Genomic DNA, 25,090 nt, shown 5'->3' on the forward strand with positions numbered 1-25,090 from the left:
GCACTGGGGACTGCAGAAACCAACTCGTCCCAAATGTTAAAGCAATTACAATTAACAGAAATTCTTAGCTTTCTATACTGAACCAGGCTGCTTTAGAAAGCATTTTAACAATTGGGAATAATATATTACAAAGTTACTGAGAAAAAAAGATGACCTATGATCTTTTTAGATGTTGAGGTACATTAACAGCGATTGGGTTATCAGTCTCCAGACCCTGGATGCAACCAGAGTTAAAAAATAATCCATCCTGTGCAACTGAATACCAACGTACTTGGAAGACATCTCGTATATCCCTAACAGCCAGCTGCTTTCCACAGCGTCGGATGGGATTCAGCTTCACCACACTGCTCCGACGGATTCTCAGTGTCGATGATGATCGCTTAGCTGGTCTGAACTGAGCAAACTTTAAAAAAAAATGAGTTTAAGTATAAATAATTCACAAACTGGTTTGTGCAAATTTTTTTTATTTCCACATTTATATCACAATGTGTCCACTTAAAGGACCAAATAGCAAAGTTGCTCCCTTCTGCATCCCAAGAACACAGAAGTCTAGTTACTGTACATTCACTAAGGCTCTTTGTTTTTGCAAATTGCGTTTATGATGGATATCCATAAGGCAAACAATATCTAAAGGAATGGTAACAAGTATATTTCCAGCATACAAACAGGCTTCCTTTTTCCCTCTCACAGTACAGTTACAAACTTGTAGCACCCTCATTACATTTAGATTCTAGAAAAGGTGATTTTTCTTTTTTTTTTTTTTTTGTCTTTTTTGTTTGTTTGTTTTTTTCCTAGAAGTTTGCAGGAAGGGAAAAGGAGGAAAAATATTTGGCTGGTGGTGGTGGGATCAAAAATATCATTAAACATCTAGTTTTTGCAGCATTTCTCAGAGACTGGATTTAAACTGAAACCAGACTAAAATATGTGGATGCCTATGGAATGTTGAGCTGAAGCTGGTCTCCCAGCCTGCAGTGCAACACCTGCTGTTTAAAACCCAATCTCCGTACCACATGACTTTAAAAAACGCAATCATGTTCAGAGATGTGATACAAATAAAACTACAGTTTTTGCACATTGTCTCTCGAATATCTCACTGCCAAATAAAAACCCAAATCAAGTCAAATAAATAGATGCATATTTTGTTAAGGTAACTTCCACAATTTTCTCTGTACCTGCCTGTAATAAGATTCCGGCATTCAGAAAGTGCTGGAAATCCTCTTCACTTCTCGGGGACTAACACTTTTTTATAGCTGGCTCGCTAGAGAGTTTTGAACTCAATTTATCAACCTTCGTATGCCTTCCTTTGCAATTGTTAGTAAACTGGTAGCAGCATTTCACAAAAGGAGAATTTAAAGGGAAGAGCTGTAAAGAACCAGCTCCCTCACACCCTCTGCTCGTTGGGCCTGTTTGTCCAGCACAGGAGGCTTTCTCCATTTTTAAGTGGCATAGCGCCTGCCGTTTTTGCTAACTGCAGATGTAAAAGCATTTTTAGCAAACCTGTACTCAGTCTAGGCAGACGTAAGGCAGGATGTTCAATCTACCGTCATCCCCGTGTGGATCTAAAGATATGCACTGTGTCCAATCATACCAGTTACCCTGTGTGTCATAACAACCGTTCACGCCTGGCCAGTTATGTTCACGTATTCTGTTGAGGTCATCACTTGTGACCTCTCTGGTGACCCCAGGCAAGTCTGTAGGTTTGCTGTTAGGAGCTAGAACATGAGTCTTTCTAGCCTCTTTTCTAGTGCTTTCCTCCTGCTTTAAATATTCAGACATGAAGTAGTGAGCTCCTGGAGTCTGTACTCCTGATGAAGACAGCAAGCTACTCTGTCTGTTTAAATATGACTGAATGATTTCATTTCTGGATAATTCTTTCCAGTTCGTTTGTTCAAAAGGGCTTTGCAGGTTGGGTTTTTGCTCCTGCTTTTCCGTTTCTGTCCTGTGCTGTTCAGTGAGCGCAGGGATTTCTACCTGCAAAGGATCTTTCTGTGTTAAAGGTTTTATCTGTCCTGTCATGGGATCAAAAGTGAGTTTTCTCTCTTTTAATCTCACAGGTTTCACACCCCCTTCTGTCACGTGCCCATCCAAGTTGACTGTATAGTCTCTGGGTCGGTACCTTTTCTTCTTTTTACTATCGGAACCTGAAGCAGCATCATCACTGTCCATTTTTGAAGTGTCCTGGGAAAAGCCCGTGTGTGGCGTGAGAGATTCCCCGGGGTGGGAGCTGGTTTTGCAGCTGGGAGACGTGTGCTGTTGAAGTGTCCCTGCTGCATGCCTGTGCTGGCTTTCAGAAGGTACCTGCTGCTCCTGCCAGTGCTGAGATACCTCAGGTATTGATTGCTGAGAGAACTCCAGTCTTTTTGCTGGCATTGGAGGTGTTGATGGTTGCATCAAGGATGGTGGCGGTGATGGCACCTGTGCAGTATCTAAGAACTGAGACCTTTGAGATGGACTAGGCATTGAATCCTTTGGTGAGTACGTAGTATGCTGCCGAGCAAAAGTATCATGCCTAACATTTCTAGGGCTAAACGAGGAACAGCGAGGACTCTTAGGTTGGTGCGGTCCTGGGGTTTCTTCCGATTTATCATGCTGCTGAAGCACTGCAGTCTTTAGTAACGAGGAAGTGCTTGAAGGTTTTACAAGTCCTGGAGAACTGGTGTGAGGTTTTACAGCATTTACTGGGATCTTATTGTGTTTATCATTTTCACTGAGCTCTGTCCTGCTGCTTTCAGGCCCTGCATGTAGATTTACATCTACAGGACTAGGAAAATTCTCAGGACTACCTCCAATTCCATTTGTTGGAGGGGGTGAAGAGTTTTGTAATACTTCATGACTAGCTTTGGAGACTTTGGGGGGAGGAGGGCCCTGATGCCCGTCCCTGTGTTCACCTTTCCTTTTCCGATTTCCTAATTTCTCTGCTTTGGGAGAATTTAGTTTCTGTATATCGTTCCTGCTTTTCAATTCGCTGATTGGCTTTGATCCAGCCACAGCAGGAAGTTGCGCGTCTGGTTTGCAGTTGTGAGCACCACCATTTGCTGATCCGGGTGGATTCGGCAACCCTCTTGGCACTGGTTCATTCTGGGTTACAGGTTCTATCAACTTTTGCCAATTCCGCAACAATTTCTTGGCACGTTTGGCAAGTTCCTCATTGGATGTCTTCTTCCTCACCTCATTGATAAGCCTCCCAAGTCTTGTTTCCTATAAAGAAAGAAAAGTTGTTTTACAAACAGGTATCATTCTAAACAAAATTCTTACGGTACATCTCTGCTTTGTAATGCTCACCCTAAGAAATACCTAGTTAAAAACCACTAAAGATTTAAGTGTTGACTTAATCTTTTTGGAAAGGATTAGTCCAGCTGGTCCACCGCTCTGCCACGCAACAGGAAACCTACTGTAGGTTTCAAGTCACCCCATCTTTACTCCCTGGCTAAAGCACCAGAGCCCTTAGCTGGGAACAACATCAGAAAGGAATTCTTTAATCAGCAAGAATCTTGAGAGTAAAGGTGCAAGCTCAGATTCGAGGGGCAATGCAGCACCCAAGGCAGCAAAGGTGCGCGTTTATCACAATGAAAGTACAAGATCTGCAGAAAGAGGCAAGAGAAAGAAGTCCAGAATCTTCGCCTGTTACAGTAATACGTTGACAATAAAAATCTCCATTTCACAAACCTGACTAGCCAGGGTGCGACTTATGTCCTACCTTCTTCCTCCATCTCTCCTCTCCCTTCACCCCCCAGTATCTTGAAAGGGTATGAAAGACCGATTTAAACAAGCATTCCTAGGGTGTCCCAAAGTGGTTTCATAAGTGGAAGGAAGTGAAATATTTGACTGTTCCCAAAGCACATTTGAAAACAAAGAATTGTTCCACAAGTCAGATTACTTAAAGAAAAGCACTTCAAAGGAAAACATAGACCGGACTGTGAGAGAAATAGGCAACATGTTGTGATACATATGTTGAAATACAGCTGGAGTTACAGTTAGGCAAGAGTTGAAAGCAAGTAATACCAATAATTTCAATGTAAAGATTGAAAAAAGTTTTATAATTTAGCCACAAAAACTTCTTTGGGCTCTAAGAGTGGCCAGTGAGGCTGCAGCTGCTATCCCACCTGATATTTCAGCTTTTAATACACCTCATCTCACCAAGCAGACCAGGCATTGAGACCTCCTTAACTGAATTTCAGAGTAACTTATAGGCAGAGAGTAACTATATTCCCATTTCAGATTCTTTAGTGCTTGGTCACCGAACGACTAAAAAGGTGACCAGTACTTCAGCAAGGAGGGTGATGTTGCTGAATGCAACAGAATTAACCAGTAGCAAGTAATGATTAATTTGGTGCCCTACGCAAACAGGAACTGTCCTGCACAGAATACTGATCTGAACCCAGAACGAACCACTGTGCAGGCACCGAGATGTCAGAAGCAGCACGAGGGGGACAAAATAATATCTTAATTGTGAATCCTCTGCAATCAATCTATTGTTTCAAGAAAAGCTCTTATGGAAATGAGATAGGCAGAGAAAGTCCTTTTATACACACAAAAATCAAGTCATGTGTAGAGGGTGACATACCTCAAGTGCCTCTTTGGTAATGGGATATTTCTCCAGGCTGGAGATCACTTCCAGCACTGCCACCATGTTATGGATCTGCAACAAGGAAGACAAAGTCACTTCATGTTTCATGTACAGGTCTTAGTTATCAAATGTAATTTAAGACCTTCCACTTTATAATTGCTGGAAGCATTAATCACAAAATTACTCTCACACTGTCTGGCTTTAGGGAGCTGATTGTTCAAAGAATAGGGACAAGGACACTTTACTGACCTAGTTGGAAACTGCAGGAGCTGTAACAAACATACTCTTATGTAAAACTAAAGGAAACATTAGCAATAAAACCAGTGTGACTTACTAGCAAAAAGGTCTAAGACCTCTAGCCAAGGTATTAGTTAATTGTCCTGCAGCCTAACTGGAAACCTAAGTGCCAAGTGGACCAGGAACAGCAACGAGCCAAATCAGAAATCTTGCATTTACTCCTTTAGGCACTGCTTTAGATTTACACAAGTCCCCGTTCTACAATTTTGTTCGAAATATTGATGCTTCCTGTAGCTACACACTGAGAGTCTAAAAACCCAGGTACCAACTCCTCTGAGTTTAAAGGCAGAGATGAAGCAAACGCTGTGCCCAGCAGGTGTCCTCAGACCATCGCCCAGCGCCAGACGGACCAGGCTTGGGACACAGCCACCTTAAAAACTCCACAAACCGTCTAGAATTGCATTTCCTGATATGCAAGATGGTGAGGAGCAACTGCAGAAATTCACATTACATTAACAAAGCGCATATCAGATTTTCTGATTGGCTTTGCTGCAACGTTTCTGTACGCGTGAGTAAGCTCCACACAAAAGCAGTTGCCACGATCTGTAGATGTTAAGCACAAGTGTGATTTTAATAATTCCTACAAGAAACCCCAGGGATCCATATTTCCATTACCTGATGTTAAGAGCACCGAAACCTGGAATTTCTAATTCACCTTTGTAGATAGATTTAAAAGATAAGCAAAGGAAAACTTGAATCACAGTCTCATTTATTGCTTAATTTCATTTGTGATTCAACTGGACACGAGCTGCATCTGAGAAAAATCTCGCAGCAAGAACCTCTGCAGGGATCCCACATTATCCTAAAGTCTTATCAGGAGCATAATCAGGGAGTCCTACCCTCCCCACCACACACTCTGCTGCAAGATTCTTCATTTTAAAAAGACTGCAAGTTTGTAAGAATTAGCTTTTTCAAGTCAATTCTACCCTTCTATTAAGATACAACAGAAGAATCAGGAGCTGAAGTCTCTTCCTTTCAGAAAATCTTGTGCATAGACAATGTTTCTTCCATCACAGCAGGACTGCTTAATGTTGGAGAAACTTGGATAAAGCTGTCAGCAATTAAACACTTTGCCCGATTTTTAGATTTACTTTTATCAAACTTATTTTTGAAGTCTATATAGGCTTTGAATGTTTTATAACTCTTACAGGTTGTAACACCAGCTTCAGACCAAAGACGAATGAATTTGTCATGGTCTTCACCGACCTTACAATGCCTCTGCAGATATTTAAAGCCCTACCACCCAGTCAGGTCTGGTAAAACTCTGCTGAAGCTTTAAAGCGTCAATGGCACATATTTTGACATATTTTAGTTCTTACTATTTTACTTCAGTGCGCTGACTTTCTTCCATGTTTTGATCCTTGCACCACCCTCAGTGCCTAGGAAGGATGATTTAGCACCACAGTTTAAGTAATACATAACACCAGGGGTTTTTTTCAGTTTGTAGAACTAGAGCACTTCAAATAGCTAATGCTCAATTCTGGGAGTTTCCAGACAAACATTTTTAGACTTGCAAAACATGATACTCTCCTTCCCAACACATATTTTAGACTATGAATTACCAGGGTGCAAAAAGGCTCTGTGGATTGCACACACCAATAATTGGTACAATTATTTTTGCAGTTACTGGTAATCCCCGAATATTCATTACCTAAACGACAAACTGATCGCAAAAAAGGATCATTAGTCTATCAAAAGGTCAAGATGGGGCAAGTGATATGCTTGTGTATATACACACCTACAGAAAGATGAAATTGGTCGGGGATTTCCAGTAATAGCTTTGCCTTTGTTTCAACATACCCAAATACGCATATATGGATGCCCCTGAATGCTAAATCACCTACCAGAGACCAGGTCTACACCAAGACTGATAGACTGTTACTTCATTCCCTCCTCTGAGGGACACATGGTGCCAATTAAGACAGCGAAAGCAGCCTTACACCGCTGAGTCTGTGCTGATCACTCAACTTCTGGTAGGACACAAAACACCCATTTCAGATTCTTCACACATTTGTAACCAATTGAAAACATGCTGTCACACTGAAGCAATCGCTGCAAGGAGCACGAAGGCTCACTCTCAAGATCAACTGCAAGAAGCTCCTCTCATTTTTTCCTTCTTTTTGACCTGCAGGGAAGTGTGATTCTTAAAAAAAAAAAAAAAAAAAAGTTCAGGCAGGTTCAACAACTTCTCCACCCTTCCCCAGTAGTTCTGTGTAGTTTTCTTGGAATGCTTCACCCAAACTGCCATAAAGAGAAGCTGATAATAAAAATCCCGTTCAACTCTTTCAAAATAATATAGACTGACATTTCTTGTGGTATAGTTAAACACTATGATGAAAACAAGATTACCTCCTCAAAATGCCTCAAGTTATCATCTATTCAATACAAAGACACCTATTTTGGTAACAGCAGCACATCAGTATTGCACACCAGTATCTTTACCTTAAACCATCTGTTACTGGCTTAAAAAAATTAATATGTTGTCACATAACTGACATGAGACTGAAGTTACAAAACCTACCAGAACATCATCCTACTTTGAGCAGCACCAGAAATGATAATTTATTAATGCAAGCTGCTATTAAAACTGCTTATTGGCTACCCAGCAGATAGGCAAAGTAAGATAAAGCAGAGTGGGACAAGGGAGTTTGGCAACCTTGCTCTCTTCAGATGCTGGTTAAGAGTACAATTGCATAAGTCAGCGTCTCAGGAACTTGCACATCGTTTCAGTTTCTATTTGCCTTTGTCTACTTACACTGCAACCCGTTACTACCACCCGAAAACAAGAACTTCCATGAAGCAACCCCAGGACCTCGCATTTAGGAGCTTGCAGAAAACAGCTAAGAATAACTTATACGGCATTTCAAATTATCCCATGCTATTCCCATGGTGTGAAGATTGACTGGCACACAGACTAATTCACTCGGAAGTTTACTGGAGAACATCTGCTTTGAATCATCTACGATAATCCTTTCCAGCCAACCCTAATGACAGTCACAGAAAACAAATCTTATTTATTCCATGCAAGTCTCCTTAAGTCATTCAGCTATACTCTGGAGCTTACTACTAGTATCTGAGATCTTTTCCAAGTTAAGCACTAAATGTTTTTACTACAGCCTCAGACAAAAGCATGGGTTTCTGAACTCTCTGGGAAAGATCAAGCAGCTTAATTTCCTTTTTTTAACTGCCATCTTAATCCTATTTTAGCTTTTATAAAGCAAGAGCAGTTCAGTAACTAACTTCAGGGTAAGTGTTACACAGCCGTTTAAAAGGGTAAAAAGTGTGTTTGGGTTTGGGAATTTCCATGTACAGCTGTTCCCCCCACCTCCAATTCTACTGCCGCCTGCCCAGCAGATTTGAAAATAGCAGCAAACTCAGCACCCGTACGTGAGCTGGTATCACCGTTTCCACGTGCTGGGGGTGCGGAAGGGCTAGGACTCCCAACCTGCTGGGACTTGTTTTCTGTTGGACTAGCACACTCAAATGTTATGCTTTGATTCTCTTCCTTCATCTACAAACCAGTCCAGATACAAAAGACAAAACGAGCACCAGTGTAACACCCTTTTCTTCCTCAGGACTGTCTCGACACTCAGGACAACCCGCATCTCGCTTCACTGCTGCCTAAGAAACAAATGTTACAGAAACATTCAACTGCAGTCCTTTGAATACAGTAATTTTGGTTTTTTCTTAGTGTTTCACAGGGATGTTTCTAAGGATCTTTGCATGCATGACTAGACCATGATAGATGACAGACCAGATCTGAGTTGGCAAGGATGATGCTGCTGAGACACTTCGTTATACAGGCCTGGAGTAGGAGAAGGAGTAGGTAAGTCCTTGTAACAGGAAAACCTGAGCACTAGGTGCACAATTACAACATAAATTGCAGTGAAACTGCTGATACGGATTCCTATCTTACTGGATCCTGGCTAGAAAGGCTCTTTTTAATCACTTACATAAAGTTCACATAACAGCACTAAAAGGCATCTTTGACATGGTATCATCATCATCCATATGGGTCACATTAGTACCTTCAGAAGTTTCTAAAGGGTATTTAAGCTTGGCCTAGTATGTCTAGAGTCCCTAATCACTGAAACTTTTCAAACCCAGAGTGTAACGCTATTATCCTCCTGAGATCACAGGTTATAACAATCAATAATTTCACTCCATTGTACGCATTTTGAAACAGACTGTGCAGATATATCAGAAGACACTGGCTTTGAGAGAATGTATTTGTCATCATACTTCAACTTAGTTCCTCAGAACATGCTATAAATACTCAATATTTTGCTAGTTTCAAAGAAAGTACTTTTGTAACATTTTCCCACCTGTAGCATCAAAGCAATTTTACAAAAGCAAGCGGAGAACTGGACCCACCGTGGAAGACTAAACACATCTCTCTACCTTTCCTACAGATGCAAATCCAGATCTCTATTGCCAAGTTGGTGTTTCCTGTTGGCAATTAATATAAGAAATGCAGTATGGTCTACACAGAAGTTCACAGGAGCATTTGTACCGTTTTTTGTCGTCTTCCCCCTGCCCCTAGGGACAGCAGCATTGTATTGGGTAGTTATAAAAACTGTCATATGCCTATGGGCCATGTATATCCTTAGGGAGCACAGGATAACACTCAAGAAAATCCCGGGTTCAAGGTCAATATTGCTGACATTGCCAGGAAGGCAGATCTGATTCAAAAGGAGGAACAGCAACGGCACCGCGAGCAACGTCATCCGCTCGCATTTATTTTCTCCAAAGCAGCATAGTCATTACCTGCATCTAAGCACCGATTCCCGACCCCGGGCTGGGGTCTCCGATCAGTATCGGATCTTGCCCCCAGCACTGCATTTGTATAAAAGCTACTTCATTGCATAATAATCTGCAACATGGAATAAGAAGTAAGAAGAGAAGAGTTGCTATTCATAGTAGGCTTTATTTAAATGCTGCAAAGGAAATACAGTAGTAGAGTGTTTATTTAGCACTTCATATTGGACGCATTAGATACCCGACACTAACAATACATATCATGAACAGTAAACTATAATGTCATTTTTTTCAAAGGTACAGACCAAACACACAAAGTTAGAATTCAGGTTACAACCTGCTGGAATTTAGTTCAGTTCCCTTGCAACTGATCTATTAACAGTTTCCCCTACCCCCAATATGACATGATGTTGTCTAAAGATAGGGTACACGAGATACTATTCACAGAAATGACATACCCAAAAGATGACCAGGTGCTACTTTGTTCATAATTATTGAAAATGTTTCAAAGTCAGTTTGCTAAGCGGAGTTCAAATATTCACCAGTACACAAAAGATATTCTTAAAGGTGGAGGCAAGTTTTCTAATAGTATTTAGTAAAGCAGATCTTTAAACATGAAGGAATCAATGATTGGGGTTGCAAGTCATCCACTGAGAGCATCTTCTACGACAGAGAAGTTCATGTGGAGCCCACGCTTTGAAAACTGATCAGAAATTTGTGCTGCAAAACAACAGGTAGAAGAAATGCTCCTTGACTACCAAGAACAATCAAAAAAGTGGCTAGGCACAGCAAGCACTTATCCTTACCTCTGGATTTAAAATTTCCAGGTCTAATTTAAAGAGTCAAAACAATTTGCATATAGTTTATTTGTACTTAGGCTTTATTTGATGGTAAAGTAACATCATCCAGATACCTTCCCATATATACTTTACAAAGCCAGGATCATCAAACAAGAGTAAGGTCAGATTCCAACAAAATACCGCATTACGAAGAAATCAGCAGACCTGAAACGTTTCACTTGAGTGAGACAACAGTTTAGCCCTCTGTTAGCTTTTGGCAGCACGTCCGCACATAAGCAAGGTGTAGAGAGACTAGAACAGCCAAGAGATTAAGAGGAGGTCGCCAGCAGAACACACAGTTTGCCCCGGCAGTTACAAACAGCCTTGAGACACAAATCCACAGCAGCTGGTATGTGCCATCAACACTCTAGCTCTCCTCTGCACGGTCCCCTCCAAAGGAGACGTCTAACCCTGGCAGAGGCCCTTGACACAGCAGAAAAACACTCCACACTTTGGCAAGGCAGGGAAAACCACCCGATGAAAGGACTATCCATCGGTGGAGTCATTTAGAAGCTAAGACAGAAAAGGTAGTAAAATACAGATTATGGAGACAAGACACACACCCAGGACGTAACCAGTTCACAGAAGAGCAGTGGCACATTGAGGGAAGTCTTCCTGCTCTACAGGAAGAGGTCTTTAAGGCAAATAGAAAACAGTCAACAGCATAACACTTTTCTCCATTCATATTTATTAGCCAATAATTGGAAGACATTCTTGTTACTACAGAGAGGAATAATTGTCTGTCAACTTCAACATTCACTAAACATTTTGTATAATATCAGAAGAATGGTACCTATAGTGCCTACCCCTCAGCTGTATAGGAAACACAGAAGACTCACTGCAGCATGACACCCCCCCCCCCCCAAAAAAAAAAAAACCCAACCAACCAAAAAAAACCCAAAACACCAGACCATGAAGTTGGGCAAAATCTTTTTGGGGAACAAATTTATTAGCCTGATTTAAAAAAAGCCCAGCAGTTGAAGTGCGGGTTAGTTACATGAAATACTCTTAAACTGGAAAGACGTGTGCGGCACAAATTCAAGATAAGGGAACAGAATAAGAGGAGTGGGTACGGCAGACCACAAAGCCAGGCAGCCATTGTCACAGCAGGGCAGAACGCAGTCTTGGCGGTATCTACCACGGCATACTGCAAGCAAGATAATTTTAGTCTTGTTTTTCACTCAACACCATACTGATAAGGAATGGTATAGGAGTCAAATTCAGCTGGAATTACATGTTCATCTCAAGGCGCAACAGTTCAAGAACATATACAAAGAGGAGTTCAGAGAAGAGCAGTAATAAGAGGTTCTGAAAACATGGTTAATAAGAAAAAGTTCAAGTACTTGGTTCACATAGTATTGAAAAAAATAGGGAGGAGACACACAAAGCTTGAAATAAGCCTTCCTAGGCATTATTAGTCATAATAAAGAAAATGGTGATCAACTGTTTTCATGCTCACTGGCCTAATTTGCAACAAGACAAATACTGATTACATATTAGGAATAACCAGAGAGCTACCAATGCACTCAAATAAGCTCTCAAATAGTTTCCATAGCCACTACAGAGGTTTAAGAATAGATTAGACAAGTCTGGAAGGAGTTGTTTTATATAGGTGATGCTACTTCAGTGAAGGTGATGGACCATGTAGCTTCATAAAGTCCCTTCCAGCCATGCACCCCTATGATTCACACTTGGGGAACAGATGCTGAACAGCAAGTAGTAGATGCGCGTTGAAACACCCATTTCTATCTAGTCCAAACTAGACCCAAAATAGTAATTCTAAATTCTGTCTTCTCAAAGAGATACATATAGGTAGCAGTTTGTATTACAAAGGACTTACAAAAGTCAACGCTTCAAAATTCACTGCCTCACCACACAGGGCAGGCTCGCTATCCCAAGCGCAGTGCCCCGAGTGAACGTGATCCCAGAGGAAATGCCCAAGGCTGTCCCAGCCTTCGCACGCGGCTCATCACCACTCAGGCTCTGTAGTCACTTCCTATCACCATTTCAACCACCTCACGCTTACCCCTCTACATCCCGGCACCTGAGCACGTTTCTAAAACAGCATGGTCCTGCCAAAACAAAGCATAATAAAACACTAACAACCATGGAAACTATTAGGTTTGACCCAGCCCTATGCATCCATTGCCTCCTGGTGTAAATACTACCGATCACACAGCCAGCTACAAATCACAGAATCGTATAGATTGGAAAAGACCTTTAAGACCATCGAGTCCAACCGTAAACCTAACGCTACCAAGCCCACCACCACACCATGTCCCTAAGCACCTCATCCAAATGGCTTTGAAATACCTCCAGGGATGGGGACTCAACCACTTCCCTGGGCAGCCTGTTCCAGTGCTTGATAACCCTTTCAGTGAAGTAAAATTTCCTAATATCCCATCTAAACCTCCCCTGGCGCAACCTGAGGCCATTTCCTCTCGTCCTATCACTTGTTACCTGGGAGAAGAGACCGACCCCCCCTCTCTACCCCCTCCTTTCAGGCAGTTGTAGAGAGCGATGAGGTCTCCCCTCAGCCTCCTCTTCTCCAGGCTGAACAACCCCAGGTCCCTCAGCCGCTCCCCATCAGCCTTGTGCTCCAGACCCTTCCCCAGCTTCGTTGCCCTTCTCTGGACACGCTCCCGCCCCTCAATGTCCCTCTTGTAGTGAGGGGCCCGATGTGTTTAACTAGTGGAACAACGTAGCACGTCCCACAGAACAAGACTTGTCAAGTGTTGAGCTGCACAACCAAAAAGTAGGAAATAATGCACCATGTCCCCCCCAGGTGCAGCAATCGCTACATTTTATTTCAGTGCAATAAATAACACCCATAGAACACATCACTAACGCACAAGCCCTAAAAACCCAATCACTACACTGGTCCTAAGGACATCTAACCACTATACAGTTTCGTTGTATACATAATAACCATTTCTCCTCCTCTTCCACCTGTACAGAAACTTTAACCACATGAACCTTGGTAGTTACTATTTATTATAAGCCATGAACTGAAGTCCAAAATTACTGCTTAAAATTTTAGAGCACCATAAAATGAGGTTGCTGTGCAATCAAAGTCACAGGAACAACTGGTCCTACTTCAACAAGAGAGAAATGCTGAGTTTGTTGATTATTCAGGCAGAATAATACAGAATATACAGAAAATTCAGCCTTAAAACACACCCCTTTTGATTTATCATGATCTTGGTGCTTTCTGCAGTAACGAGAGATCCACTCATTCAGCCAGAAGTCTGTACTTTGCAGTTATTTGGGGGAGTGAAAAGCCAATGCTGAGAGTTAATGCACAAGAGGCAGGTGCCGGCAGAGCTGGATGCTCCCAGCACGGCAGCTCCACTTCACCCCAGCTTGCTGTTATCATCTACCTACGTTACGGTAAGGGCAAAGTCAGACACCGAACTCGATTATGAGAATGACCCTTAAAGGTATCGCCTGGGCAGAATCGTGCTGCACTCACCTGGCTTAACCTTAATGTGCTCCACAGAAATAGTGGAGACTTAAAATTATGCAGCACACATTTAAGGACTTGATGAGAATGGCTTCAAAGGGTCAAGAGCTTTCTGAACTTCTTAAATATTATGTTACCTACCACATGGAATATCTACCCAGAGCTGTTAACACGGAGCAGTTGATATCTGAATGTAATACAGAAAAGCCCTCCTAATGTCACCACAATACATACTTTTCACTCTCTTCTTAAAAAATAAAAACATCTATCACCGTATTGGTGTACTTCTAAATGCAGCAGGCCAACTTTTTTCAAAATGCTAGGGAAGCTTCTCAGCTGATTCCTTAAATGATAAAAGAGGCTAAGGTAAGAGCCTGTTGAATACGCTGTGTTGTGGAATTTATTAATTCATCACATTGAAGCGCAATATGCTTACGTGACTGCTCATGAGAATTTAAGCATGGCATATTTTTTCACAAAGCCTGTGAAAAATAGTCTTACAAATTGGGAAAGTTTTAAATATCAAGTTTGGAGAGAAGTCACTGTATCCCTAGTTACTAATACAGAACTTCCATCAGCACACACCATAGGATGTGCAAAAAAACCCCCCCGAAATCAATTTACCCATCTCCTAGAATTATTGCTCACCAAATTGTAGATAAAATGCTGGAGCCTGTCACGCATTTCCAAATACCTCCATTCTCTGAAGACTGTGCAGGTCCTGGGGAGAATATAACCTCTGGGGGGAAAGCAATGACCCCCTGACAATCAGTAGAGAATGCTTGGCCATTCCCTTCAGTGGCACAATCATTAGCAGCTACTTAGAAACAAAATGAGTTTTCTACCTTTGGCTGGAACAAAAATCTTGCCCCAGCAGACTGTCAGCACACCACCTTTCATCTCGGAGCTTACAAGTTGGAGGGCTACTTTACTTTAAGGCCAGCTCCACTCCAGAGCCAATCGCCCAGTGTGATCACGACAGGACAAAAGAAGCCAGTACCCCATCAGCATTTTATTTATATTTAAACACAGAAGACTCAGGAAGCTGCACCCTGGTGCTAGTTATTTCTAACCTAGTAGCAAAAAACTTCATGATTTCCACTTAAGAAAACCCCACTGACCTTAAGCCTCTTGGCAGCCTGTCCTTAAAAGTCCAGTGAAGAAAATACTACACAAAGTCAAAACCCAACAGCTCATACTTTGATAGACCGGAACTCTTACACACATGACAACAGAGGCCGAGTTTTCATGATGTAGTCAGATTCTTAACCAGTAAGCACACAAGCTGCAGGCACCCCACCTCTGAATACATGCAAATGTATTCAAATGCAAAGACATTTGAAACATCACCCCTCGCATCTTCTTCTCTTCCATCTCATTATGCTCAACTCTACTCAAGAATCAACTGTAGCTTCTCCAAGGATAAACTATAATATTGAGGTATACATTTTTCTGGATCTTTCAGGATGATAACTTATATACAAACATAAAAATTCCATGTTCCTTCCCATGCAATTCATTTACACAGCAGGAGTGTTACATACTGACCACGCTACCAGCTGAGAGAGCTCTGCTAAGTGACAGCTCGAGTTACAGAAACTCAGAGCTGGTTGTAGATGTGCTGGAAGTTTACTCACTGAAGAGAAGTTATGAATGTGCATCACCACCTCGGGGAAAAAAACATGCTCCTCTACCTTCGGAAGTTCTACACTCCTTAAAAAAATACATCCATCCAGACCTGCAGTATCATCGTGACACTCTGCAAGCTGATTCTGCATGAAAACAGTACGTGAGAAAGCAGCTTCACAGAAGTGCTGGCTGTCACTCTCCGACAAGACTTCCACCTCTGCACAATCATCTTTACAGCACAAAGTTTCAAAATACACCCAGTTGAGTATGTTGCTGAATACTACAGACAGACTTGGACGTAGGATTCCTCTCCTCCCCAACTGCTATGTTAGAAAACCACTTTGTTCAGTAAAACAGAACTAATTACATTTTACTTCCAGTGATTCCTCAATAGAAATTTCTACCACCGACTGTTTGGACATGCTGAAAATTGTATACTTTGATAGTAACAATCACACTTAAGCATGCACCGCTGCCCCATGAAAGCCATGCACCAGAAAACACTGACACGCTGTTAAGTTTAGCAGATTGCACCTCAAATTAAAGCAATTTGCTAGCACTTAAATATTGTTCCAAACACTGGAAGCATGAATTACCTGCAGAAAGAGTAATTTAGCTGTTAGAATACTGAATAAACAAACCTACATTTACATTAAATTGAATGTGATGTACTTACCTTTACCTTAAACATTTTTTTAAAGACCAAGTGCGTAAGTGGGGCCACATCATACCATATGTTACACAGACCGAAGAAAGTTTATTTGAAGTTATCACCAAGCACAAAATGGGTGAGACGAGATACCAGTAAAGCATTATCAGCCAAAACAGACATGGGGATTTTTTTTATTTATAAAAACTACACTGACATTAATTTTAACTCAAAATCTAATATACTGGAGTAACTATACCTTAAAAGAAGTGCTTCTTAATTAACATCAAATTTCCCCAGTAGGCAGAATCGATTCCTTCTTTCCCTATCCTGAAACTTTTGCGGTTCCTGAAAAAAGAACACTCTCTTTGCCAACTGCAGCAGCTCCTTGCCGAAACTGGAAAAGGCTCTCCCCTCACAGGATACTGGGAGAAAGAGCTTCACTGCTCTGAAACTACTTTGATCAGGAGCCAAAGTTGCCAGGATGACAGCACTGTTGTGTCATACGGCCATACCAAAAACCCTGAAGAGATGCAATAACCCACACCTTACGCACTCCTAAACCGGGCTCACCCTCAACTTATTGTACAAAACCCTAACAAATGACAAGTTGGAGTTTCTATCCTAGGTCCAGACTTCTGAAACACAGGCTAAGCTGAAGGTCTTCATATTTTCTAAGACACAGATTGGGTCTCTTCCCACTGGGAGCTTTTGACAGCAAATATTTTCCCTCCCACCCATGCCAGTGTCAGGCTGCGGTGCCTCAGCAGCAGGAGCTGATCCAGCTGCACCCCATGCCTGCACCACACCAGCTCCAGCCCTCCCGGGACCCCACACTCAGCTGCCTCTGCTCCCTGCTTTTTTGGGTTAATTGCGTGCCAGTGTGCACCGAAGGGGCTTAATGCAGGGTCCCAGGTACACCAGCGGCCGCAGGAACACAGCTGCCCCAAGTCAGAGCAACTTGGAAAACTGCAGCCTTCCCAGTCTTTGCTGTCTGCAAGTTTGTTTTAGTGAATCTGTCCTGGAAGGATGTGCATCTTGCACATCAGCTGTCTTTTCCACATTGTGGTTCATGGTGACTGTCGGAGATTACTCCTGATGTTTATTCTACCTTTAAAAAGTTGGTTCTTCCATTCAGTAAACTGCTTCATGGTTACATCAAGAAAAATGTGTTAAGATTAGTTATTTCCCTCCCCCTTCAGCCTCTGAGCAATCAAAGCATTCATTTCTCACCAAGGGTCTATGCTATAGTGCGTGCAGACAGCTGCTTGCTGCAAAGTTTTATCATTTGGATTTGAAAAGCCTGATCCTCTTTAATGAAACAACCCAACAAACTGAGGGGTGTCTTGGCTGGAGGGTGCTGCTCTCCAACAGCTTGAGCTTGTACTGCTTGGGGTTGCCAGTACCCCACCGTCACCTCTCCTTGCCACACACGCTCCCCCAACAACTGCTTTGTGCTACAACTGCCACCTCCTGAGCCCATGAGGAGCCAGGGCAGGGCAAGAGGCTCCTGATGAGCCCCCTTTCAGGTAGGGTTTGGCCAGGCGAGTTCCTCAGCTGGCCCAGTGCAGGGTCAGCGCGAGGGAGGGAACAGGTATGTGCAGCTGGAGGTGGGGAAGTGGATGGGGTTCACAGCAGCTCTCCCGCCGGGTGCGGCTCCGCTGGCAGTTTCAGCTGGTGTAAGCACACGAGTTTAAGCCAAGTCAATTTTTGATTATTTGGAGCACTGGCCACACAGTCTTTAGTGTAAGGTGGCTTACTCTTGAGTTGCAAAGCTCACTAGTCAGGAGCACCCTCCTGGATACCCGTGAAGAAGTTTCCCAGCATTTTTCCCAGGAACACATGCCGAGCTGTTGCAATGCAGTAATGCAAGAAGCACAGGGTACGATTCCAGACACCTTCGAACCACGCACAAGCGACAATAAAACCTCTAGAAGTGAAACTTGACCATAAAGCATCCACTCTCATCTCAAAATAGAGACAGGCGTGGTTAACTGTTACAGGTAATACATACCTCTCTCCTATGAGGTCCCAAGCCAGCCTGCTAAGGCAGCAGGGAAGCACAAGGAAGCAAACAGCACTCCCATTTTTCAGCTTCCATGCTTATTTAAACACTTTAATACCCAATTCTGCTGCCACACTTGTGCCAGTACTGTTAGTGATGCACCAGAAGTTTTATCAGGTAATTGAGCTACATCAAAAACTACCCGGGAAAAAAAAGATATATTATCTTTTCTTTTTCAAACCCTGATCAATTCCCCAGTTCAGTTCACCACATGATCCTGCAAATAGTTGCACTGGCACACATAAAATGGGTGTGTGTAGCAGGAATAAGAAGTAGGTGTTATTTAAATTGTCACTGCTGCCGAAACAAGCACTCAAATTACAGCTTAAGAGCAAATGACTACTGCCATCACCACTGCAACCTGTGGAGTTTCAAGGAATTAACAATAGAAAGGCAGTTTGGCATTCCCCTTGCTTTGACCCCTCAACCCAAACTCCCTGCTACTTCTGTTTGCTCCGATTTTGTCTTAGCAGCCCCAAACTTCATAATGGTCTCACTACTGCAAGGGGTACTGTGCCAGTGAAAAGTTTTTAATCTCCCCCCCAAAACCTCTCAAAAAGTAACAGGCTGTATTACTACCAAAACCAAATTGTACAGGGCTATCCAGGCAACTAACCAGACAAGTGCTAACTTGGACTAGTTAAACTCAGTATCTATGTAAGCATCACAGGCACTGTTGGAATACACTTCCACCACACAAAAAAAGGTTTTTTGGAAAGAGGTGGACAGGAAAGCTGCAAAGCAAGGCCAAGACACTAACTATACCACCACCCTCAAACTGATTTCACCTGAATTCGAGTGTATCCAGCTGTCTACAATACAGAGCATCAAGAAAGCAGTCATCCTCATTTAAGGTTATTTAGAGTGATGAAGAAACAGAATACAATGGGACTTACTGCAACAAGCCCAAATCTTTATCTGGAACCCAGGACTGACAGGATAACACCACTTCAGACCCTACACATTAGGAAAAGCCACAGCCACCCGCACGTTTCACCACACACCTGAAACACAATTCCCTGCCTTGATGCAGCAAATGCGATACTGCTTGAAACAAGACAAGCTACAATAAGGAAATAAACAAAAATGGTGAGAGGTACAACAGGTTCCATCCTCTTTGCACACTGCAGCTTCTTCAAAACTGGTAAGCTTATTAAGGCCACGCAGAAAAGGATAAAGCTAAAGGAAAAGCCATGCCTAGTCTACTTTCGCCCACACGTAACACTTCCCTGCATCCAAAGGAATCACCAAGCCCCTTCCGAAGTGAACCACTGTCTTCCTCCGCTCTCTACATTTATATTACTACAGCAGCGTCTGGCACCTTCTCCCCCCCCTTTTTAAACTCAATTCTAGAAAGCATATTTATCACTGATGATAGAGGCTTTTGTTTCTGGGACTTTGGTAAAGCAATCAATACAGAAAACAGCATCTTTAACTATGCCACTCATGCGTCAACTGGAAGATCACCCCAGGCCAATGCGCTACTTAACATATTACGACACACGGACCAATTTATTATTAATAATTCAGCTCATGGACCTCTCCTGAAGGTCTGAGCAGCAAGACCAACTGAGATACCGCATGAATGGCAGCCTGATTTACAATCAGCTCCAAGCACACAGTGAGCATACAATGGGTTGTTACTCAAACCAAAGCTAGGTTTGCAACACAGAGAGGTATTAATGGCAAATAATTAAATTATTGTCTAATACTTAAAATCAGGAAAAGATTGCTACATATTCAGGAACCATTTAATTGCAAGCACAATTCTAACAGCCAGTTGGAAACGACAGGCTTTCCCACAGAGCTAAAACTAACAGATCTCATTATTCCTGACATCAGGTAATAAATTCCCGGAAGAGTACAGAGCACAATTTAACAAGGCGAAGGTGTTCTGCTCAGTGGAAGAGGTGGTTTCTCAGCACACTGAGCCCGAAGGGAAAAGCGTTGCTTCTGCCAGAGCCAAGGAATATCTCCCCTATAAGACCTCACACAACTGCTACAATAAGGTTTCGGACACTCTTTTCCAGTTACTGTTTCTACACAGTTCTTCCAGGAAAAGGATTTTCCTGCAAGAAAATCGTATCACCCATCATTGTAGGTGACACCACTAAACTCATGGTTTCCTCCAACATGAGTCTTGGTACATTCTCGCTAATGCACAAGCTTTGGAAGGAAATTGATGTTGACACGTAGTGTTTAAGTCGTGTAGCAGAAGTAGTTTGCCCATATGTTTTTTCGAGGGGAAAAGGCTGAATAAATGAAGACTTAATACCAGACATCCCGGGTGGCTTCCAGGATGATGTAATTTTTTTTAAATAGCTTATTTCTTATAGGTCTCCTTTGGAATAGAGGTTACCCGTGTAAATTCTGAACTAACTCTGTGAAACTAAGTTATAAATATATTCTGCAGCAATTACTAGAAGAGGTCTCAAGTGCTACATGCATGTGTACAATTAAAACATTGCTCCTGAGTCAGCATGGCTTTATGTAGCAGTTGAAGATGAACAATCAGCACAGAAGATGATTTCTCAAAGCAAGCTGGTTCTGAAAGCTTGGGGAAAAGATTATTTTGACCAGTTCAACTCAACACAGGTAGGGAAACATCTTTTTTTTTTTTTTTTTTTTTAGTTTAAGACAGGACCTACCTCAGAGTAACTGAGACCTGTATATACAAAGATCTTTACAGCTACACTGGAATGAATATCCACAATGGAGAAACAGCTCGTATTAGAGAACATATCTGTGAAGCTTAAGTTTACAGCGCCCCACAGTAAAGAGCTAAAAAGAACCATATCCTCCTCCTCAACCTCACAAAACTGGACTGTTTTTTGCACACCCGACAGTATTAGCGCAATTTTCACCCTCTCTCCTCTCCAGAAACACGCACATACACACACCGACAATTATATTGAAAAGCCTGAATGAAATCCAGGCCTCAAAGCTTGGCTTTCCTTGGTAAACAAGGAAGTCAATCACAATAATGAATGCTGTAAGTTTGAATGCAACCACTTCTTTTAGGAGAAGATTCTAAAAGCCAGAAGTAGCCAGAGTTTTCCGTGAGTAGCTGCAAGTGCGGCAGCTTGTAGCTGCATTGACTTCTTCCTGCAGGAAAACATCAGAATACTTTCTTATACTTTTACACCAGTGCCCAAGTGAGATTAAGTTCAGAATCTGCTTTTAAGCATGTTCAAAATGTAAGTTTTTCTTCCCTTCGTGAAAGCAGCACGACAGGTAGTTTTATCAATTGTTTACCATGTATTCTATGTGCTTTGGAGAAAAAAGGCCGAGATCTAAGCCTGCACAATGAATCTCAGCTACACCACCTCTGCTCTCCTTCGAAGAAAAGGTTAAAATGGAAGACAGACCCTGCCTACAGGCATTGCTAAACAATGGGCCGATTTTTCCGCCACCAATTATTGCCCTGGATAAGTATCAAGTATGTAGAATTATAATTTAACATACATTACTCCTCAGCTTATGGGGCTACTGACCTGCTGGAAGCTCAGCAGAGCTATCGGCCGATGCTCTAGCTTCCCCTTGCAGACGGCTGCCTGGTTATTTCTGGTCCCCCTCATCACAACCAAACTGCAAGCACGTTTGCAGCGTAACGTAACATTAACGTGTGGAGAAAGAGAAAAGTATCCATCACAAAATGTATTTCCTGGCTGCTTAATTCCACACAGCCACAGTGTTTTAGAAAGTAACACCAGAAGTAGGGTAACCAGGGCTGCTGACAGTTTGGAAGTTAAAAGAAGCTGTAGATCTGTTAGAATTTTATTAACCCGGGTTGACACTTGGTCTAACGTAAAGTGAAAAATTTGCAGCCACAAAAAGAGAACTTGGAGCAAACAAAATTCATGAAGTGTACTAACTGACATTTCAGCAAGATCCACGTTAAAGTACTGCAAACTCAAACAACTTTGACATTTAAAAGCCTACAATTACCACTATAATTCATTACTGTTACTTGAACATGTAATATTGCAGCTCATGACAAACGCACATCACAGGGGATTACTAAAGAAGCTACAAGGTCAGGGTGATTTTTCTTCAGTTTCCATGTCACATGCAGGCCACTCCAGAACGTTTCCAAATGGCAATAACTTTATTAGCTACTTTAAGACTTCAATACAGGTCTATTACAAAAACCCACTTGTTCAGACAGAAGCAGGTACAACTTTAATAGAACCAAAATACCATTTCACATACCCAGCCTCCTGGAATAACACACACACATGCGTTCAGCCTGACGCACCCGTAGCTGCCCCCACAAGCTGCAGATGGCCACGACAAACCCACCTTTGCCTCCCGCTGTGGTGACTGCGTGATCTAAGATTCAAAAATCTGACAGATTGCGGGCTCTGCAGTCCTCTCGCAGTAATAAACACCTGAGCAGAGAACTGCTTTAATGTGCCAAAAAAACCCTTAAAAGGAGGAAACGACACTTTGGATAACCGCCGCTTACAGGTAAAACACACGCCGACTTCTGTGCTTACACTACATCCCAGAAGGAGCAGATAAGCTCATTAGGGCGCTGCGGGAAAGGATAAAAGCGAAGACCGAGGCTGCTCGGCGCTGGAGCAGCTCCAGAGCCCCGAAGCCACCGTCGGAGACCCCCGGCACCCGGGGTGCCCCACGGCCCCGCGACTCCGGCCGGAGGCGGCCGCAGGGGCCGAGGAACAGGTGGGCGCCCCGGAAGGTCCCGGCGAGCGGCGGCGAGCCCGGCCCAGAGCCCCCTGCAGGCCGCGCCCGAGCCGCGGCCTGGCGTCGGGAGGCCGCCGGGCCGCACGCCGCATGGCCGGGCAGCGCCGGCCGGGCCCCGGGGGGTGCCGTGCGGCGGCGGGAGGCGGCGCGGCGGGGGGCGGACACGGCCCCCTGGGAGGAAGGGAGAGGCCGCCGGTGCCACCGCCGGGGCGGCCCCGCGGTCCCGGCTCAGGGGAGCGAGCGGCGAGGCGCCGCTGGCAGCGGGACCCCGGGCGAGCAGGGCGCTGGGGAGCTCCCCGCTACCGCCCGCAGCGGAGGCTTCCGGTGCCCGGGGAGGAGCCCGGCCGCAGCCGCCGTCCCGGCGGGAGGCGAGGCGGCGGCGGCGGACGCGCGGCCCCGGCACCCCCGCGGACAGCGGCGGGGGACGGCGGGGCGGGAGCCCCGGGCGAGCGGGCGGCTGCGCGGGGCCGCGGCGGGGGCCCGCGGCCGGCGTCCCCGCGCTGCCGGCACGGGAGCCCCGGGGCCCGGCGGGCCGTACTCACGTTGCTCTGCGGGTCGATGGCCTGCAGCAGCCGGTCCCTGATCTGCTGCGGGGAGGGGGCCGGAGCCGCTGTCATTGCCTGGGCGAAGCGGGGCGGCTGCGGCCGGGGCGGGCGGGCGGCGGGGCCAGGCCGGGCCGGGGCGGCGGCTCCTCACTCGCCGGCGGCGGCCTCCTCGGGGAGCCGGAGTCGCATGTTCGCTCCCCGCGAGGCGGGGGCAGCGGCGTTCGGAGCGGGGCGCGGGGGAGACCGCGACGGCGCGACCGGGCCGGGCCCGACCCGACTGTTCCGCTCGGGGCCAAACTCAACTGTGGGCAGGAGCCAGCCCCGCGCAGGGCACCCTGGGACACGCCCGACGCCGTAACGCACGGCGCGCCCCTGACGCCCCGCCGCACGCACCGGCGGGCACCGAGGGCGCCTGCGCAGTGGGCTTTGCGGGGGGCGCGCCTACGCAGTGGGCGGGAGCGGTGCGCGCCTGCGCGGGGCGGGGGCGGCCGGCCGGACGTGCGCGGCGGAGCATGGCGGAGCATGGCGGCCGGGGCGAGGCGGGCGGCGGGAGCCGGGCCTCCGCCGCGCGCGGGGCCCGTTCTGGAGGGGAGAGGAACGAGCCCTGCGTTCCCGCCGAGCGCCAGCCCCGCGGTGTTCCGGCCGTCAGCGCTGCTGCGGCCACCCTCGGCGGGGAGGGGGGTGGGGGAACGGGGACCCGGAGGCCTGACGGGAGCGACCCTCGCGGGGAAGAGAGGGTTGAGGTGAATAAATATCGGAAATAGACCGTCGGTACGCGGATATTGCAGGCCTAATGCGACGGTGCGCGCCCCCTTTCAGGCTCGCGGGAAGGTAACGCGGTCCTGTCAGTTGTGACAAGCCCAACACGTTCTGGGAAAGTTTTTGCCAAGCGGCAGAACTTCGTATTTTCAATATTTGCAGAATAACGGGTGAGGCAGCAATTACAAACTTCCAGCCGTTACCTGGAAAGAGTGCACCGTACAAAACCGGAACAAATAGTTCTTTATAAAGACTTCTTTACCTTCTCACTAATCTCGTCTCCTTGATTCAGAAGAAACCACAATTAAAAAGCAAGTCAGGTTTTCAGAAGCTTGTCATACAAAAATGGACTTGGTACCAGCGCAGCCGTGCAATAAAATACCTACAGTGAAAGGCATCCTGCACCACACGGGGTAAGCGAGCAGCCCAGCATTTAAACTTTCCAAAGCATTTAAGAGCAGCTCAAAACTAACTAGTAATTTTTAAAGCACCTGCCTAGGAGCCGAATGACAACTTTATTCTTTTGAACAACTGAAATCTTGAGGTGACAGCACGCGATTAAGCCACATAATCTATTTAGAGCAATAAAATTGTCTGTATTCCTTTACCAGTAGAGCTCAATCATCTTCAATTTTTTGTAGTCACCATATTCAAAGTGTTGCTCAGAGCAGAATGTCAGTTCTGCACAGGATCAGCCATTTTTCCAAGTAAGAATTAAATCCCGAAGTCCAAAACCGAGCACTGCAGTGCCAAGTCCAGGGGCCTCTGGCAGGTTATGCACTGACAGTGACAGCCGCTTCCACTTCCATTGG

The 25,090-nt window shown here is 44.7% G+C and overlaps 2 protein-coding genes across 2 annotated transcripts in view; one reads left to right on the forward strand and one right to left on the reverse strand.

The window, feature by feature from the left end:
- The window catches only part of C24H19orf44 (chromosome 24 C19orf44 homolog), a 40,032-nt gene extending 30,198 nt beyond the window's left edge, over positions 1-9,834 (forward strand). The window contains exon 9 of the mRNA XM_075524426.1: positions 9,825-9,834. The gene's annotated coding sequence lies outside the window, so the exon portion shown is untranslated. The remainder of the gene's footprint in view (positions 1-9,824) is intronic.
- Positions 627-23,930, reverse strand: MED26 (mediator complex subunit 26). Its single transcript, XM_075524427.1, has 3 exons — positions 23,517-23,930; positions 4,565-4,639; positions 627-3,198 (listed from the first exon to the last, which is right to left on the reverse strand). Exons 1-3 carry the CDS (start codon positions 23,589-23,591, stop codon positions 1,504-1,506), a joined length of 1,845 nt encoding a protein of 614 aa, XP_075380542.1. The 5' UTR covers positions 23,592-23,930; the 3' UTR covers positions 627-1,503.
- Between the last annotated feature and the right edge of the window lie 1,160 nt (positions 23,931-25,090).

The sequence above is a fragment of the Mycteria americana genome, chromosome 24 (assembly GCF_035582795.1).
Source record: "Mycteria americana isolate JAX WOST 10 ecotype Jacksonville Zoo and Gardens chromosome 24, USCA_MyAme_1.0, whole genome shotgun sequence".
NCBI lineage: Eukaryota > Metazoa > Chordata > Aves > Ciconiiformes > Ciconiidae > Mycteria > Mycteria americana.

Excerpts from the sequence above, each read along its gene's own strand:
- MED26 (XM_075524427.1), bottom strand. The coding sequence starts at position 23,591 with ATGACAGCGGCTCCGGCCCCCTCCCCGCAGCAGATCAGGGACCGGCTG. Across the intron at positions 4,640-23,516 it reads CCATCGACCCGCAGAGCAAC|ATCCATAACATGGTGGCAGT; the intron begins GTGAGTACGGCC and ends TCCTTGTTGCAG. Across the intron at positions 3,199-4,564 it reads TTACCAAAGAGGCACTTGAG|GAAACAAGACTTGGGAGGCT; the intron begins GTATGTCACCCT and ends CTTTCTTTATAG.